This window comes from Haliotis cracherodii, unplaced genomic scaffold (assembly GCF_022045235.1).
Source record: "Haliotis cracherodii isolate W230 unplaced genomic scaffold, xgHalCrac1.p SCAF_16, whole genome shotgun sequence".
Taxonomy (NCBI): domain Eukaryota; kingdom Metazoa; phylum Mollusca; class Gastropoda; order Lepetellida; family Haliotidae; genus Haliotis; species Haliotis cracherodii.
Window position 1 is genome coordinate 8,430,287 of NW_027266271.1, and position 17,884 is coordinate 8,448,170.

The following is a 17,884-nucleotide window of genomic DNA, read 5'->3' on the forward strand; positions in this document are numbered from 1 at the left end:
ATGCCTTTTTCCCCCACAAGATTCGGTAGGCACAGCACACATTTAATGTGTCCTTGGTGCGTGAAGTGTCGTAACATATTACTCATTAGCTTCCGTGAACTTATTTTCAGTACTATTCTCACTATAATAAGTTTATTCTCCTTGTTTATTGTAACACTATTTGCCATTTCAACTATACAAGTAGTGTTACAATTTTGACTGGCTAGTTCCCGCCAATTATTCCATCGTTTGATTGTTTGTCAAAGTAGACAACAGCGACGTCACAACAACGTATGTTTGCACACAACTGTAATCTCATAATGAAATTGCATCACAATGCTTTACAAACAATGTAACGTCTTGCTTACCATGACACCAGAATCAAATGACGTCAGTACGACTATCACCGCTACTCCTCCTCCACGAACATCATTGGTGTTCATCGCAGTACATAATTTTAATATAAATCTTTTATATTCTCTTTGGTTCATGGATCAGTGTCATCAAATTCCGTGGAATGTGAAATCTATGAGACATTGTCAGATGACAGATCCTTGTAGTGATATATTACAATGATAAATAAAAAGGATAAAGAATAAATGAACATCACCAATGAATAAAGCGTATGTAGGACTATAAACATCGGTCTTAAAAATATGAGGTGCCGTTTTCACCTGAGAAAATCGGTGCCTTTACAGCCTGGTGCCACCAGTACACACACACTTGCTATATATTCTAGCGGAGAGAAATTTTGAAAGTTTGGGGTGATTGAAATAATGTTCTTTATAAAACAATAATAGGTAGAACGACCAGAACGATTTTTATTGCTTGCTTCTTACAGCGATGTCCGACCTTATTATGGACATCAGAGACTATACAATATAATCTATTATATGGTCTCTGTGGACATGAATAGGCATCAGCTTTGTTTTCAAATGGTCAAAGGGGAGATAATTCCCAAGAATAGGGTTATTCGCCCTTGGTTGTGAGTCTGCGCACTTTCAAGGAAGTGAGACAGTTTCCGTCTGGAGAGCCACAGGTCGCCAAAGACGGAAAGTATTCGCAACAATTGTAGTTGGAACGGGATTGGAAGCTTTCTTTGATGGTAACATATCGATGACGTACATATATGACTGTAGTCCTTATTCAATGTTTATGTTTTTTGTTCAACAGAAAAGGTGCCTTTGTTTACCATGTTGACACTTGCGAGGCATTTTTTTTAACACCAATCACGGTATCTTTAAAACTATTTTTCTATTACCGGGTGTTGTGATTGTGTATTTGAGTGAGCCAGAACAGTTATTTCAAATAAAAAATATGACAGTTCTCAGTATGGAGGGTACAATTATTCAACAGGCTCCAGTCAACTTGTTCAAAGATTTCAACTGTCGGTCGTCCCGACACAAACACCGAGTGGTTTTACAGCAGACACAGGTCTGAAGGTGCCAACCCCCTCCCTCTAGCCACCCGGCATGCAACTTAATTTATCTTCGCATTCAATTTAAGTAATCAGTGTACATAGCTGGTACAAATAAATTAGTTTGAGACTTTCACATTGTATGTATGACTATGAGAGCTCATAAACTTTAGGGCTAAGTAGGTTTTGATTAGTCATTCTTTGCAAGCAAAACTAAGACGAAAAATAAATTTCAACATGAAGATATTGCCATCTGAGTACTAGATAAACTTTTCATGGCATACAGCCAACTGCACTGCAGCCTCCAGAATACCACCGAACAGGATCGGCATCATGTCGTCCGGGGGGTGGGCTGGGGTGGCCAATGTTATTTCAGAGTAGACTAGAATAGTTTTTACATCTCAGTTTATTGAATCTAGAACTGCTGCTTATCATCGTCATTGGTTTCATTCAAGTCGTTACAGAGTGTGCAACACCATGTCATATATCATTATATGATAAAAGTCGAACTTTTAAGGGCTGATAGGGGCGGTTGGGTATCCCAGTGGTTAAACTAAACATGCTAAATCGTTCGCTCGTCATGCTGAAGACCCGAGTTCAATTCCCGACATGGGTCCAATGTATGGAGCTCATTTCTGGAATCCCCCGTCGTGATATTGCTGGAATATTGCTAAAAGTGATGTAAAACCATACTCTCTCACTTAAGGCCTGATCATATTTTCTGAAACACATAAGGCAAATGTAAACAAACAAATTCAGCATTTGGTTTTACAGTTGGAATAATTTGAAACAACGTCTTGTGTAAAAATATAAAGAAAAGGAAAGGATGATCATACTACCCACACGACATTCAGAAACATATGAGTCTGCGATTTTTCTCTCCAAGCATGATGAACACATGGGGAAGTTGGCTGTGAGTGTCTCATTGATGGTGTCCTTTGGATGGAGTGCTTCATGGTTTCTGCTTCTGGAGGAAATGAGACCACCTTTGTGGTCTTGTGGTAGAGCATCTGCCCAGAGGGTGTGCATATATAAATAATACTATACAAGTGCAATAATCTTGAATCTGATTATGACATATACCCAGGACCTATTCTCTATCCAGGCTTTCTATCTGACGTGATGTCACCACCATCGCCTTGAACTCTCTTGCTCATCATGCTTAGGAGACTAACTTGATTCAGGGAGTGTTTAGTGTTGTGTTATTTGCATCAGGTTCAGAGCAAAGCTTTAGTTGCAAATGAATCCAGGTTTTTTAATATTTTAGAATGGTGATTATAATAAACAGGAGACAGACCTAGATAACTCACTGAACATGAGTATAATGTTTGTTTTGTTTGTTTGATGTTCAACGCCACATCAATATTCTTGCTATATGACGACAGACTCTAAATAAGTGAGTTTTGACCAGACAATCCAGTGATTGATATCATGAGCAACAATCCACACAATTGGGATTATGTGACATGCATCAGCCAAGTCGGCAAGCCTGACCACCTGATCCCATTAGTGGCCTCTTCAGCGTTAAGAGTCCAACAGTTTTAGACCACTAGTCCTTATTATGATTACAAAAAATATAGCAAAGCTCTTAAAAGGGCAAATTTCTACTAGTCCTTATGATACCTTAACTATTGGGCAGTTTGGCAAGGACTATAGGAACTGTGCCAATTTTTAACGCTGCCTCTTGCGACAAGCTTGGGTTGCTGAAGACCTATTCTAACCGGGATCTTCTTGGGTAGCTACAACATGTGATGTCTGTTTTCACTGAATGACATCATGACTGGCATCCTTATCAGTTCAATGTGGGATATGTTTGATGTGAGAACCACCTGTTGCTATGGTTTCAGTAATACTGTCTAATAATTTTATCATATGCACAGTTTCTATTTAAGCCTTGTAAATCACCTTGTAGGTATTCTTATTTAATTGGTTTGCTTACTGATTTTGCAGTTCTTTGTCAATTTTTCCTTTTCATTTTTACGTGATACAAGTTAACAGTTGGTGTATGTTGCAGGCGAGATGGGTTATGAGGTGGTGCGGTTTGAGGGTGATGTAGACGAGGAGCTGATCTGCCCCATCTGCAGTGGAGTGTTGGAGGAACCCCTACAGGTACATGTACATTTGTACATGGTGTACTTAGTTTACTATGCCATGCTGTATGAAGACAAAATGTTTTGATCTTGACTAGTCCTTATGATACCTTAACTGACTATGAAAATCCAGTTTCCACCCTTACCAAACTAGCCAGGAATTATGGAGATATATTTTGGCTGTACTAACGAGTCTGTGCATAGCCAATAAATCACAGCGAAATTGACATTCGGTTTGTAAAATGCAGTGCAGATTTTGGTCCATTGCAGGATTTGCAAAGCATGTTCTAACTTGGCATCCACAGATATTTTCCTAATCTTTTCTTGTTTCTAATCAAGGTGCTCATGTGATTTGATGCACTTGGCGAAGTAAGACACGTTTTATTACAATACAGATTTTGAGTATTTATCAGAATTCTTGACTGGGCCCTGCCATTTTGTTTTAAGCAAATGCAAGTAATATAAGAGGTGGAATCTGACATAACTCATAGTCACCACTGGTGGCGCTACGATTGAGCCCAGAAATTGCAGCCTATTTTGGCAAGGGTGGAACCTGGACTTTTATAGTCAGTTAACTCCTTTGCCTCATGAAGATGTTCAAAGCATAGTTTGACCCTACTCACTCATTCACTCGAGTTATGGGCCTCTTTAATCTTATACAAGTTTTACTACTTACCTAAATAATACAAGACCATGAGGGCCTCAATATGCATGGTGTAACACTGTTGTGCTAAGTCCATGAAGCTTCATCATCTGAAATCCAAGAGTTATCCAATGTTAACTCACATGCTGAATTAAGTTCAGTATTTTACTGTATGTCCCAAACTGCTATATGAATGTGTTCCAGGCACCACAATGTGAACATGCATTCTGTGCTGGCTGCATCCATGAATGGCTGACCCGCCAGCCAACCTGCCCTGTTGATCGAAGTCCTATCACATCCAACCAGCTGAAGCAGGTGCCCCGGATACTGCGAAACCTGCTGTCGCGCCTGCACATCAAGTGCGACAATGCCAGCTATGGCTGCACGGCGGTGGTCAAGCTGGACCTGCTGCAGAGTCACGTGCAGGAGTGTGAACACAACCCGAAGAAGCCTGTACACTGTGAGCAGGGATGTGGACTCATCATCCCTAAAGATGAACTCAAGGTGAGACACATGCAGACAGGATGGTGGGGCAAACCCTTTGTTAAAAGCTTTCACTTGTCATCCCATAGGTATCCAGGGATGTGAAATCTCCACAGAAATGTGAAAAATCATGTTTTTTAAAACAGTAGTCTTCGGAAAATATCTTCCACATTAAAATATAATCAAAGATTGTTAAAAAAATACTCAGAAAAATATTATCTTGCTTCTGGACAACCTTCGCGGATCGTCCTGTTTTCGATCAGAGCATCAGCATCATTTATGCCTTTACTACTATTATTCATGACACAGAACTATTATTGTCGGATCATAGGTTTTCGGACATCATACAGTTTCTATTACGAATACTTGCAATATGACGAGGGGTGTGGCGTCACACATATATTGTAAATACTCAGATGCTGGCTTGTTGTCTTTTAGCCTAAAAGTGATGTTGTCTTTTAGCCTATAAGTGAATGAGATGTTTTATAGTTGTTCATGTTATTGGTGAGAAATCTATGAATGTTTTTCAGCATTCAAAAACCCATAACATGTGGATTTATGTTGTATTAATGCCTTGTATGGGTTCAATTCTCTCTCTCTTTCTCTCTCTCTGCTTCTCTCTTTCTAATCTCTCCTTTGTATAGGTTCAATTTCCTCTCTCTCTGCTTCACTCTAACTTTCTCCTTCGTATGGGTTCAATTCTGTCTCTCTCTCTCTCTCTCTCTGAGGGCGGTCGGGTAGCCTAGTGGTTAAAGCGTTCGCTCGACACGCCGAAGACCCGGGTTCGATTCCCGACATGGGCACAATGTGTGAAGCTCATTTCTGGTGTCCCCCGCCGTGATATTGCTGGAATATTGCTAAAAGCGGCGTAAAACCATACTCACTCACTCACTCACTCTCTCTCTCTGCTTCTCTCTTTCTAACTCTTTCCTTTGTAAAGGTTCAATTCTCTCTCTCTCTCTTTCTCTCTCTGCTCCTCTATTTCTAACTCTCTCCTTCGTATTGGTTCAATACTCTCTCTCTGTTTCTCTCTCTCTCTATTTCTAACTCTCTCCTTCGTATGGGTTTAATTCTCTCTCTCTCTGCTTCTCTCTTTCTAACTCTCCTTTGTATAGGTTCAATTTTCACTCTCTGCTTCACTCTTTCTAACTCTCTCCTTTGTATGGGTTCAATTCTCTCTCCCTCTCTCTTTCTCTCTCTGCTTCTCTCTAACTCCTTCGTATGGGTTCAATTCTCTCTCTCTGCTTCTCTCTTTCTCACTCTCTCCTTCATATAGGTTCAATTTTCTCTCTTTCTCTCTCTCTCTGCTTCTCTCTTTCTAACTTTCCTTTGTATAGGTTTCAATTTTCTCTCTCTCCCTGCTTCTCTCTTTATATCGCTCCTTAGTATGGGTTCAGTTCCCTCTCTCCCTCTCTCTCTCTCTCTCTCTCTCTCTCGCTCTCTACTAAATAATATACAGGGAATGCTATGCTGCTGATAGCATTCTGAGTGTAATAAAGTTCATTTCTGACAGCATGCCCATGACATAGTTCTTTGATTAGTCGTCAACCTCTGGTTTGCTTCTGGTCAGACTCAGTTATCAATTGGACATCGAGATATTGCTGGAAGTGATAAAGTTCTGTTCTGACAGCATGCCCATGACATAGTTCTTTGATTAGTCGTCAACCTCTGGTTTGCTTCTGGTCAGACTCAGTTATCAATTGGACATCGAGATATTGCTGGAAGTGAGGTGATGACAGTGTAAGTATTTTGTTAATGGTTTGGCTGTTTTTTGTACCCAGGACCACAACTGCACTCGAGAGCTGCGCAATATCGTGATGCAGCTTCAGCAGAAGATGCAGGAGATGCAGTCTGAGAACGCTGAACAGAAACTGGCCCTGAATGAACAAAAACGAGAAATACAACTCTTGAAGGTACAGTTCCACATGTTGTAGGATGTCAATTAACGAATGTAGGACTAATGTAGTGATAATTTATGGGAAAAACACCCTTTGACCATGTCATAAATGTGGAATTTTAAACACCCATTATTTGATTTTCAAATAACAGTTTGATATTGTGAATATGACAAATAATTGTCACCAGAAAGCTAACTTGATGTGAATGTTATTAAAAATAATAACAATGTATTCTTGCAGGAGTACATGAGATCAATGCGTGTGTCTAATCCGCGGATGAGAGAAATTCAGGCAACCATGGAGAACGAAGATGTCATCAGGTAAACTGCCTCTTCAATCACAATTAAGACTTTTTCATAATGTACATGTTATAATTCATCCTGTCTCACACTGTGCTTGAACAAAGTTTCCAGCTTCCAAAACACAATTCAACTGAACACATCCCAGCATCAGGCATATTCAGGTACAAGGTGCATCTGAAATTATTCCATGATAACATGAGGGTGGTGTGGTTGCCTTGTGGTTAATTTGTTCCCTTGTCACTTTGAAGGTCGGTGTTGGATTCTCCATGTGGGTACAATGCGTGGAGCCCGTTTCTGGTGTCCCCTGTCATGATAATGGCATTAAGAATTATGAGATAGATGGAAGTTAATGAAATCAGTGGTTTCCCATTTCCCAATGGAACTGATCTATTGTTCAGCCAAAGCTCATACCAGTTTGCTCTTTGTTGTACGAATAAGAATGCCTTAAACATTACAAAGTTTTGAAACAGTTAAAAAATTGATATTTATGGAATTCAGTGGTTAATTGGAAACATATATTTGACAACATTTTGTTTTGTGGCCTAGTTAAAACTGTTCTTTCAAGAGTTTTACTTGGACATGAACCTCGAATCATCCCTGATAAAATTTGTAATTTGCCTCCTGCATCTAGGCATATTGACCATGAAATGTTTTGGAAGAAGACAAACCATGTAAGGGCCAGTGTCTTGTATTAAAAGTCTAGCTAGTTATAAGTTATCAGTGACTGTGTGTAATGAGGGGCACCAATGGCCCAGTTGTCTAAGGCTCCTTAATTTGCTGTACAGAGTTGCATCCCTTGTACACTCCAGAAAACTATGGTTGTGGGTTCGAATCCAAATTTGTTTCTAGGTTTGTCAGCACCACACCCATGAGCTTCCCCAATGTGGTAAACGCCTGAGTCCTGCATTACTTCGGTATTCCTCCCACACATCACTGACACACTGTCATATAACTGGAAAACTGTTCAAAGTTTAAAGTTGCTCATTGTATATATAATGAACTATTTGTCTTGTGAATATGTGAAACAATGTCACCATATTCAGAGGAATATTCTGACCATGTACTGTGAAACATTCTGACCCTGAAACATTTTCAGGTGGGTGGGTAGCCTCCAGGCAGCCCGGGTGACGCGGTGGGGTGGAATGATATCTACCCCCGATGCTGTGCTACAAGCTGTCATCAAGAGGGCGCTGATTGACAGTGGCTGCCCCACACATATAGTCAACGAGCTGATGGAGAACGCCCATGAGAGGAGGTGGCCAACGGGGCTCAGTACACTAGAAACTCGACAGTTAAACAGACGGCAGTATGAAAATTATATAACAAAGAGAATTCCGGGTAAGTGGTTAAAATTACTTGAAATTATCACATTTTTTTGTTTTTGACTTTTTTTTTTCAGTGTGCTTTGTTCATGTTGTGTATTGGATATTGTGTTTGCTTTGTAATAATTGTTTGAAAATATATAAAATGATTTTATGACACTTCATTCATTTATCATGTGTACAGACATGGCATGCCTTGATCATGTTGATCTTGCAAGTTACAAATGACATTAGTACATTTTCAAGAAAAGTATCAACTTTGATGAGACATTTATATGTATCAATATCAAATTTGAATAAACATTTTTTGATAAAATAAGTCAATGACTCAATGTCTTAGAAAATAAAATGATCTGAAATCCCTCCAAAACTAATTTATTATGGGAGGCCGTTTTGGAATTTTTGTTGCCAGTTGACAAGCCAGGTATTTAGGTATTTACACAGTGGCATTTAGACAGAGTGTACCATAACTTGTTAACATGCTCAACGCACTTGTTCTAATCATAAATTTTCAGTGCATTTTTAGCTTGTATTTTAGTTAAGATGCAGTCATGTGAATAGCAGTACATGGGAAGTCTTCAATAGTCAAGGTCTGCAGTGTGTTGGAAACATTCTAATTTGTGTTCATCATGTTCGATATTACAAAAATAGCAGCTTGTATTTTAAATTCAAACCAGGGTACAATCTGGAGGGGACACCTGATGCTGTCCAGCAACATGTAGATTTTGACAGTGAACATTATGTATCCACCACTATATTGAAGGATGCATGGACTGAATGCAGTTGATTTTTGGTGATGATCATATGATAAGTTTGTCTAGGATTTAATGAAACTTCATTCATTTCCTAGTTGATTGGTGAGGGGAGTGTCTGACTTTGTTCACACCTCATGTCCAGTGTGTGTTTCATGAACTAAGCATTTATCTAACAAGGACAAAACATTTTGGGTTTTGGGGTCATTTCGAAAACAGATCCTCTGAAGTGTTTACACATTTCAAACATACTCGCTACTCAGTGACGACTTTTGATATTCAGTGGCTTTGTAAGCCATCATTTTGGCGTCCTGACCAGCGTGACTAACTGTCCTGGTTAGAATGGCATGTTTATCGCTCATCCACTACATCCTGATTTTCCCTGCTTCTTTCGACCAATTTACTGGCCCCTTAGACAAAAGCGAGTGAAGTTTGATCCTGCCACCACTTTTATGTTTCTATTGGCCCAAGCGATTGGTGCTGTACAATATTTTAGTAAAAGTTATGGTTGAAAAGGTGTTAACACTGTAACACTGTGTTTGTGCAGGCAAACAGGCGGTGGTGGTGATGGCGTGTGAGAACCAGCATATGCCGGAGGACCTGATTATGGAGCCGGGGCTAGTCATGATCTTCGCTCATGGAGTAGAATGATTCTCTGCTCAGCTATAGCTTTAATGAAGGTACGTGAGGCATTGTTGAAGCTAGGTAATCATTGCTTAGCAATTTCATAAACAGTTTGGATGAAAATAGTTTCCAATACCTTTATTTTTATGAAGTCATGAATGTACTGACTAGTGGAAGTGAAGCTCAAGAATAGGCCATCTGCATTATCTAGTTTCTACTTTTCTTATAACCAGTTATAAATATTCTTGTACATGTATTTATAACATTTTTAAGACTATGACTTTAATTTTTTGAAATTTGATACCCAGGTACACCATGTACAGTCCTTTGCCATTAGCTTACTGTGGTAGAGTTAACAGGTGCACTTATTGAGAATATCTGTAAAATGCTTACCCTTCACTTTATTGGTGTTACAAAACTGGGACCCATTTCACAAAACGATCTTAGCGCTGAGATGATCATAACTTCCATACTTAAATATAGGCTTATGATAGTCAAGCCGCTACGCCTCTTTGGGGAACGGGGCCCCTGATAGATAGATAAGACAATTCTCGTTGACTACATTCTGCGAACTTCATTGTGAAATATTCTTCCTTTTCAGATATTTGAAGGAAGAACCACATCTTTGATCTCTGTGATGTACTTCTACCTGTGAAGACCAACCGGATGCACACTCTGTCCATGTTAACAGCAGGCTGGCGGAGGCCAGTCACTAACCGGTTATGAACTCTCATTAAGATGGATGTCCTTCACACACCCTGCACTCAGCATGGTCTACTGTCACTCCTCGGGGCCCTGAGTCTCCTGCCTTGTTCAGTCTGTTTGCCAAATGTCACCTGGTTCTTTCCACTTGGGGATTTGCCCAGATGTGTGTTGCATCCAAAGGGCATGATTGTCTATTAAACATGTTAAAGGGAAACAATGTGATGGGGTGAATCTTTAACAGCCAGGCTGTCCTGTGTCCTAGGATTTGAGTAAACTGACAAATAGCATTTTGCCCACCTTAGCTTCTCTTGTCACAGTTTCAGTTTAGAGGTTGTCGGATTGTCTCTGCAGAGAAGGAGATATTGTAGAGGTATTATAAATATCATTTAGAGTTTTAGGAACAAGCATTGGTATGTAAGGGGTATTATTTAGATGTACAACTTGTTATGTAGCGAATGATTTTTTTTGCATGATCAGTGCATATAAATATGTTTGCTATTTTAGACATATCCCGTACCATGTTTACTCAGGATGTTTATTAATCAGAAATGAATGATAAAAGAAAATACATTTGATATCTTAAACACATTCATTACCGTGTTGACACTGAATGTTTATCAATTAAATATGATGCACTTCTCTTATTTTCTATTTTTTTGGAAATACTAAATTTTAATGGAACCTAAACATTAAAACAGACCTATATGTCCATGTACATTTGCAATTTTTGCAGTTAACTAGTGCTTTTTAAGGATTTAATACATTTCAATAATAGGTATTAGCTTTTCTCATTTGGTACGATACACAAACTGACATGCAAATTGTATCACATTTGTCCCAGTTTGCCCATTGTTTGTTCACTGGCATGACTAGACAAATGCCTGTTTCCTTGTTTGAGGACATCCTGGTCCCTGGATGCAACACATAGGTGATGAAGTTACTGGTAGTTTTAGTTGGAGTCAGTCTCTTGTTGGGTACAGCCGTCTCAGCATTATACAGTCATATACTTACAAAGCACTCTCTGACACTCACCAGCAGGTCACATTGTAGGGGTAGGGTGGCCTAGTCTACGCAGAATTGCACCCCTTTGGCACACCAGAAGTCTGTGCTTATGAGTTCAAATCCCAGTTCGCCCCTTTTATGTTCTAGGTCTGTCAGCACCATACTCGTGCTCGTGGGTTTCATTGAAGTGGTAAACGTCTGAGACCTGCATCACTTCAGGCTTTCCTCCCACATTAAGCTGACATGCCGTGATATAACTGTAATGCTGTTCAAACCAACGTTAAACCCACCTTACTCACTCTTGCTTCAGGTTTTTAAGACAACTTCCATGTGGAAAGAATCCTCTCTGTTTCTGTGAGGACACCTTCAGACCAATGTCTTCAAGATCTGACATAGACCGAGTCTGATTACGATGTGCTAGTCCAAGCAGGGTTGTGTTGTATAGCTAATAACGATTGTTTCTTGATTGTGATACAAGTGATGCTAGATGATGTACAGACCTATATAATGATGCACACTTTGGAATTTCTGCTGTAAACTAGTGCTTTATGTGGATTGTATGACAATGAGTCCATGATTAGTATTTGGGCATGTAAAAGTAGTGTTTCATGTTTATGTTTCATGCTTTTTAGGTAATGTTTTGCAAATTTCATTTGTCTTTGTCCATTGAACCAACAAATCAATCAAGTACATTCCTAGGTGATGTTTGTATTAGGGACCGTCCATTAATAATGGAGGAAATTTTTATGGGCAGGGTTTAGATAATATTGAAAGAGCCCTTCATGTTATCATGTTGTCTTTTCTATCAATATTTTTTTTTTATAGTGAATATGCTTTGGACTTTTCTTACTACCCATTTGAGGACATGACTCTTTTTTGGTTTTGATAAGAACACTTTCGTTTTTTATTCATTTTTTTGTGGTTGCTCCTTGTATTTCATGTCTTTATGTGTACCCTAATTGTTTTAATTCCCACCCGTCACCTCATATTATAGACTGGTCCCTTGCATGTAAGTATGACTAATTGAGACTTTGTGTAATCGAATTGTCATCTGCATGCAAACACGTCTTAGGCTGTTCAGAACAAGGTATTCTCCCTGGAGACTGAAAAGGTTTGACTTATGACCTGGTCCCCATTACACAATAGGCTTGTACTGATATGACTTTCCCAAGTCAGTGTTAGAGTTAAAATCGTCTTAGCGCTAAGATTACTGTTTGAAATGGGACTCTGAAGGCATATGGTAGAGAAGGAAGACACTTGAGTGCCTGTTTGGTTCAATACTGAATCAGTAGACTATATTTTTGAACATTTACACCCAATACACATGATACAAGAATACTTTCATTCATCGTTGCTTGAAGACAAAGCCTAAGTGTACTAAGGAAAATGGGGAGCTATCCTGAGGCCATATTTAATTTATATTTGTTTGCTTATGTTCAAATTGCAAATTCAAGTATGGATCAAATAAGTAGTCATTTGTTTTAGGTTTATTGGAATACATGTATTGCAAGTATATTTTCAGTTTGGCCTTAGAATAATGCCTTTTGATTTATTTTAGTTTCACACTGAAGGTCCAGTGTTGAGAAAAGGAAATTGACAAGTGAATGTGATATTTAACATTTAATCCAAGCAAAACATGTACACTTCAGTTGTTTAGTCCAGTCCTGTACATTCTTTTGTATTGTGTTGTATTGTATTCTCAGTTTAAATGTAGCTTGTGTTGACTTATTTATCTTGTACAGTTTCAAAATATATATGTTCAGTTTTTGTGCGATGTGAGACTGTTTTATGTTGTTTCATTTACCATACACCTTGATTGAATTTAGAAGTTGGCGAGGTGAACAAGTACAAGTTTGTATGAACAAACAAATTCTATATTATAGCTTAGATAACTTTGTTTTGGTGTAGACAAGCGTTTGCTGATAAGGTTGTAAGAATCTACCCCAAAACCAAGTCGCTGCTTGTAATAGAAGTTGTATTTACAGAAGAACTGTCATTTCAGAGTGCTTACATTGCATTTCAGACAACATATTGATTTGCATTTAGAAATGAGGTCCTCTGTATGCAGGATGTGATCTTGTTTACAATTCATCTTCTTCTCAGGGTTTATGAACAGTTGAAACACTTATCCTTGCATTAACTTTCCCTGAATAAACTCTGTAGGTTAAGACAAAATCATCTTGACCGAAAAACTTGAGTAGAGGTCTGAAAGATGTCAGAGGGAGCGAGTGAGTGAGTGAGTATGGTTTTACGTCGCTTTTGGCAATATTCCAGCAATATCACGACGGGGGACACCAGAAATGGGCTTCACACATTGTATCCATGTTGGGAATTGAACCGGGGTCTTCGGCATGATGAGCGAACACTTTAACCACTAGACTACCCAACTGCCCCAAAAGATGTCAGAAACTGTGCCAATTGGAATTACATTCACAACTCAATGGACGTTACTTAGTCATTGTCAGGCTCATAATGTGGATGTAATTAGAAATCACTTACCACAATATTTCTTCAACCAGTTATTCTTCTGCTGTGATGGCTGAAAATAATTGACTTGTTGGAATTTTTGTTGCCTTCCGCATTATCCATTGAGATGTTTATTCCACCTAGTTAGCCAACATGAATGTTTCTGCAGTGGTTAAGACAGGATGTTCCAGAAGGAAAGCTTTGTACTCAAGTTTCAGTATGTCGGTGCACAATTTAACCTACAGTGATGTTTTTCACTCTTGTGGAATGGGGCGGTAGCCTAGTGGTTATAGCATTCCCTCGTCACGCCGAAGACCCGGGTTCGATTCCCGACATGGGTACAATGTGTGAAGCCCATTTCTGGTGTCCCCTGCCGTGATATTGCTGGAATATTGCTAAAAGCGGTGTAAAACCATACTCACTCAATTACTGACCATTATGAGCCATTCCTCGTGAAGGAGTGCCCTGTACCCTGAACATTGTGTTCAGTTATCACTCTGTTCAGCCAGGTGTGTTTTCATATTGTAATATGAGTAATAATAATTGGATTAGGCGAGCATTTATATATCATGAATTAGGAATTAAAGCTGTATTCTGAAAGCATTCGTCCAGCAATATAAATATTTTATATTCCATATATATGATATTTAAGATACAGAAACATGCAAAGGTAACAATCTATGTATCTGATAATGTCACTCTTAAAGTAATGGATGTTTAAAACTTGGGTTTATTCAATAATGTAGCTTTAAAAACCACATACAAATTCAATGTTTGAGTGAAATGCCGAAATTATCATACCCGGGGTATTGTGCCAAATGACTGGTAGCCATGTTGGTCCACAGAAATATTGCACCACCTTGGGAATCTGTTATCTAAGCAATCTGTTATCTAAGTATAATGGGAATATTAGTCAGTAGTTTATTGAGAAAGAAGGCATTGCACCAATGTGTGGAGCTTGAAGTAAACTTGGTTGGTTCATTATAAAGTTTATCGGATTGGTTTATCACATCGATAATACTAGCCATCATATGATCATGTTTTTTATGTTAGGAGAAGTAGATATGGCTAAATGTGCTGCCAGCCAAATCCCATTACTGTATAAGGGGAAGGAGCCTTGTGCCTAGTGTGATAGAAGTGTTTTTAGATGAACAGTCCTCCAAACAAGGCGTATATGTTCCTTTGGCATTATATTATTGGCATCACTTGTGTAAGTTTAAACATATTTGATGTCTGCAGCTCCATTGGGAAAACAACATTCCACTCTGTTACAGGGTTACATGGGTTCAATGGACCAGATGCATGGAACATTGGCCAAAAGTGTTCGAAGATTAGAGATTCAGTTCTTGACTGTGGGTTTAGCTGTGGGGTCAGTAACAAAAATCAGATAGACAAGGAGGGGAGTCACAATCATGGGAATGCCAGATAAAACTGGCAGAATAATCATGATATTAATACAGGTTTTCATTATCATTTAAATGTTACCCTCTCATTGTTAACTTGTTTTGAATAATGTCATGTCTTTAGATACTCTTAAGGTCAGATTACCTCTCTCCTAACTCCGCGACATGTAATGCGGCAACAACAGAGGAAGGTGAGATGAAGCCATTTTGAAAAAGGGGGAGGGGGTTCACACTACCCCAGTGAACAAAGACACAAAAAGGGCAGGACACCCCCTTGTTCTTCCAGCAAGCAACACCACAGGTGCCTGTGATATTAGCAAAGGTCTGGCTAAGCTTTCTCTGTTACAGTGAACAGAATTAATGTCATTGGTAGAAGGCAAGTATTGGTCATGTATGTTATCAAGCTACAAGTGTTGATTAGTATGAACAATCCTGAAAGATTATCATTTTTAATGGCAGTTAACTAGCTTGTTACTAACATGATTTGGTTTGTACTGTCAACAAGATGGTGCACTGTTTGGGTTGGTACGGTCAACAAGATGGTGCACTGTTTGGGTTGGTACTGTCAACAAGATGGTGCACTGTTTGGGTTGGTACTCTCAACAAGATGGTGCACTGTTTGGGTTGGTACTCTCAACAAGATGGTGCACTGTTTGGGTTGGTACGGTCAACAAGATGGTGCACTGTTTGGGTTGGTACTGTCAACAAGATGGTGCACTGTTTGGGTTGGTACGGTCAACAAGATGGTGCACTGTTTGGGTTGGTACGGTCAACAAGATGGTGCACTGTTTGGGTTGGTACTGTCAACAAGATGGTGCACTGTTTGGGTTGGTACGGTCAACAAGATGGTGCACTGTTTGGGTTGGTACTGTCAACAAGATGGTGCACTGTTTGGGTTGGTACGGTCAACAAGATGGTGCACTGTTTGGGTTGGTACTGTCAACAAGATGGTGCACTGTTTGGGTTGGTACGGTCAACAAGATGGTGCACTGTTTGGGTTGGTACGGTCAACAAGATGGTGCACTGTTTGGGTTGGTACTGTCAACAAGATGGTGCACTGTTTGGGTTGGTACGGTCAACAAGATGGTGCACTGTTTGGGTTGGTACGGTCAACAAGATGGTGCACTGTTTGGGTTGGTACTCTCAACAAGATGGTGCACTGTTTGGGTTGGTACACTTTCAATGAGATAACATTAATGACCCTTAAGTTGGGATTGATATTTGTACATTACATGAATGTGAATGCTTTTTGAAAAAACAACTTGTGTTTTTCTTTTCATTTTCATATTAGAAGTTTGATGCATGTGCGTTGTTGTTATCATGTGAGGTGTTTCTGGATAATAGCCTTGGATGCTTTGTTTTGTTGGTACTGCAGTATCCAGTAACCATGGTAGTTCATTATGAGAAGTGCTTTCAGACCAAAATGTTGATTTTTCTAGATTATTATATTCATTGAATACAGCTATTGTGTGTTACATTCGAAAAGTGCTTGAATTCTGAACGAGAGGAAAAGACGTGACCTTTATGTCAAGATTCTTGTGTGAGTTCACAGAGATGGTTTGTGTGATGAATTTGTGTTGCAATGTCCTGCTGGGACATCTCCTGGGAAAGAACTGTTCAAAAGTAATGTTCCACCTCCAGAATTATTTTGATAAGAAATGAGGATGAAATATGTTTTTCACTCAGAGAGAGGCCAGAATCTTATTATTGTTTCATCTGGTCTTGAAATATCTCATGGTGGCATTCTTGGAGTAGGTTTCAAGTTTCCCAATGGATATCTAAATTAGGGGTTATCAAGGACTGAGAGTGAATTGTACTTGGATGGCTGCTCACACTATCAACAACTGGTTTGCCTTATGCAGCTCAGTTTCTTTCTCAGCTGCAAAATGGCTGCCTTCTGTATAAGGCCAATTCACTGACGCTTTAAAGACTGTTCCAAGACTTTTTTAATGGACAATTCATTTTGTTTGAGAATCATGATATCCACTTGAAGTATCATTCTGATAAAGTTTGTGTATATACATAAATGGAAAGTGGATCATGCTCTGAAATACTCTTAATTGTGTCAATAATTATGGAACTACGAGACTTTCCAAAAGATGTTTCGTTTCTTCTGTTCTGATCACAGGCATATTGCTACACATGACAGGAAGTTTCCTATGACTGACATTGAACATGAGTATTGGTAGCTCTGTACATATATAATATTTTAATCATAAATGTACAGTAAATCATAGTCTGGTTTGTAAAAATAACTTCCTATTCTGTTTTACATGATGTTTGAAAAATGTGCCTATAAAAATATAAAAAAAATGCTGGCTTTGCTAACTATTATTTATCGTCTTGTTTTGTTTTATCTGGGTTAGAGGTACTCACTGTTCTATGGAACGTTCCATCACAGGATTGTGGTAGTCTGAGTGAAACTGTATAGCTTAATGCTTCGTGGAACACTATTTCAGTAGTATTGTGGCCTGTCCACTAGATGTGGAAAGAAAGCCTCAGACATTTAACACTTTGGTGAAACCCATGGTATGGTGTTAAAGAACCTAAAAACATTTGGGAGAAATTGGGTATTTGAACCCATGATCCTGGCATTCCTAAGGGCCACAACTCTGTACATGAAGTTACAATGCCTTAGATCACATATACACCCATGCACTGGTTTTCATGTGATTTTGAAAGTTTGATTTTTACATCAGACTGCGGATCCTGCTGATAGCATGTTGGCCACCTTACCATTTAATATGAAAATTGTAACCTTTTGACTTGTGTGAAAACCACAGAGCTGAATGACCTGC

General features: G+C 39.0%; 1 protein-coding gene across 1 annotated transcript; it reads left to right on the plus strand.

Annotated features, from left to right (window-relative positions):
• The first annotated feature begins 988 nt into the window (after positions 1-988).
• On the plus strand, positions 989-15,967 carry LOC139463790 (E3 ubiquitin-protein ligase NRDP1-like). Its single transcript, XM_071245099.1, has 8 exons — positions 989-1,084; positions 3,411-3,505; positions 4,334-4,633; positions 6,394-6,525; positions 6,751-6,830; positions 7,909-8,150; positions 9,434-9,566; positions 10,112-15,967. The coding sequence occupies exons 2-7, from the start codon at positions 3,416-3,418 to the stop codon at positions 9,535-9,537; spliced, it is 948 nt and encodes a 315-aa protein (XP_071101200.1). The 5' UTR covers positions 989-1,084; positions 3,411-3,415; the 3' UTR covers positions 9,538-9,566; positions 10,112-15,967.
• Positions 15,968-17,884: the final 1,917 nt, after the last annotated feature.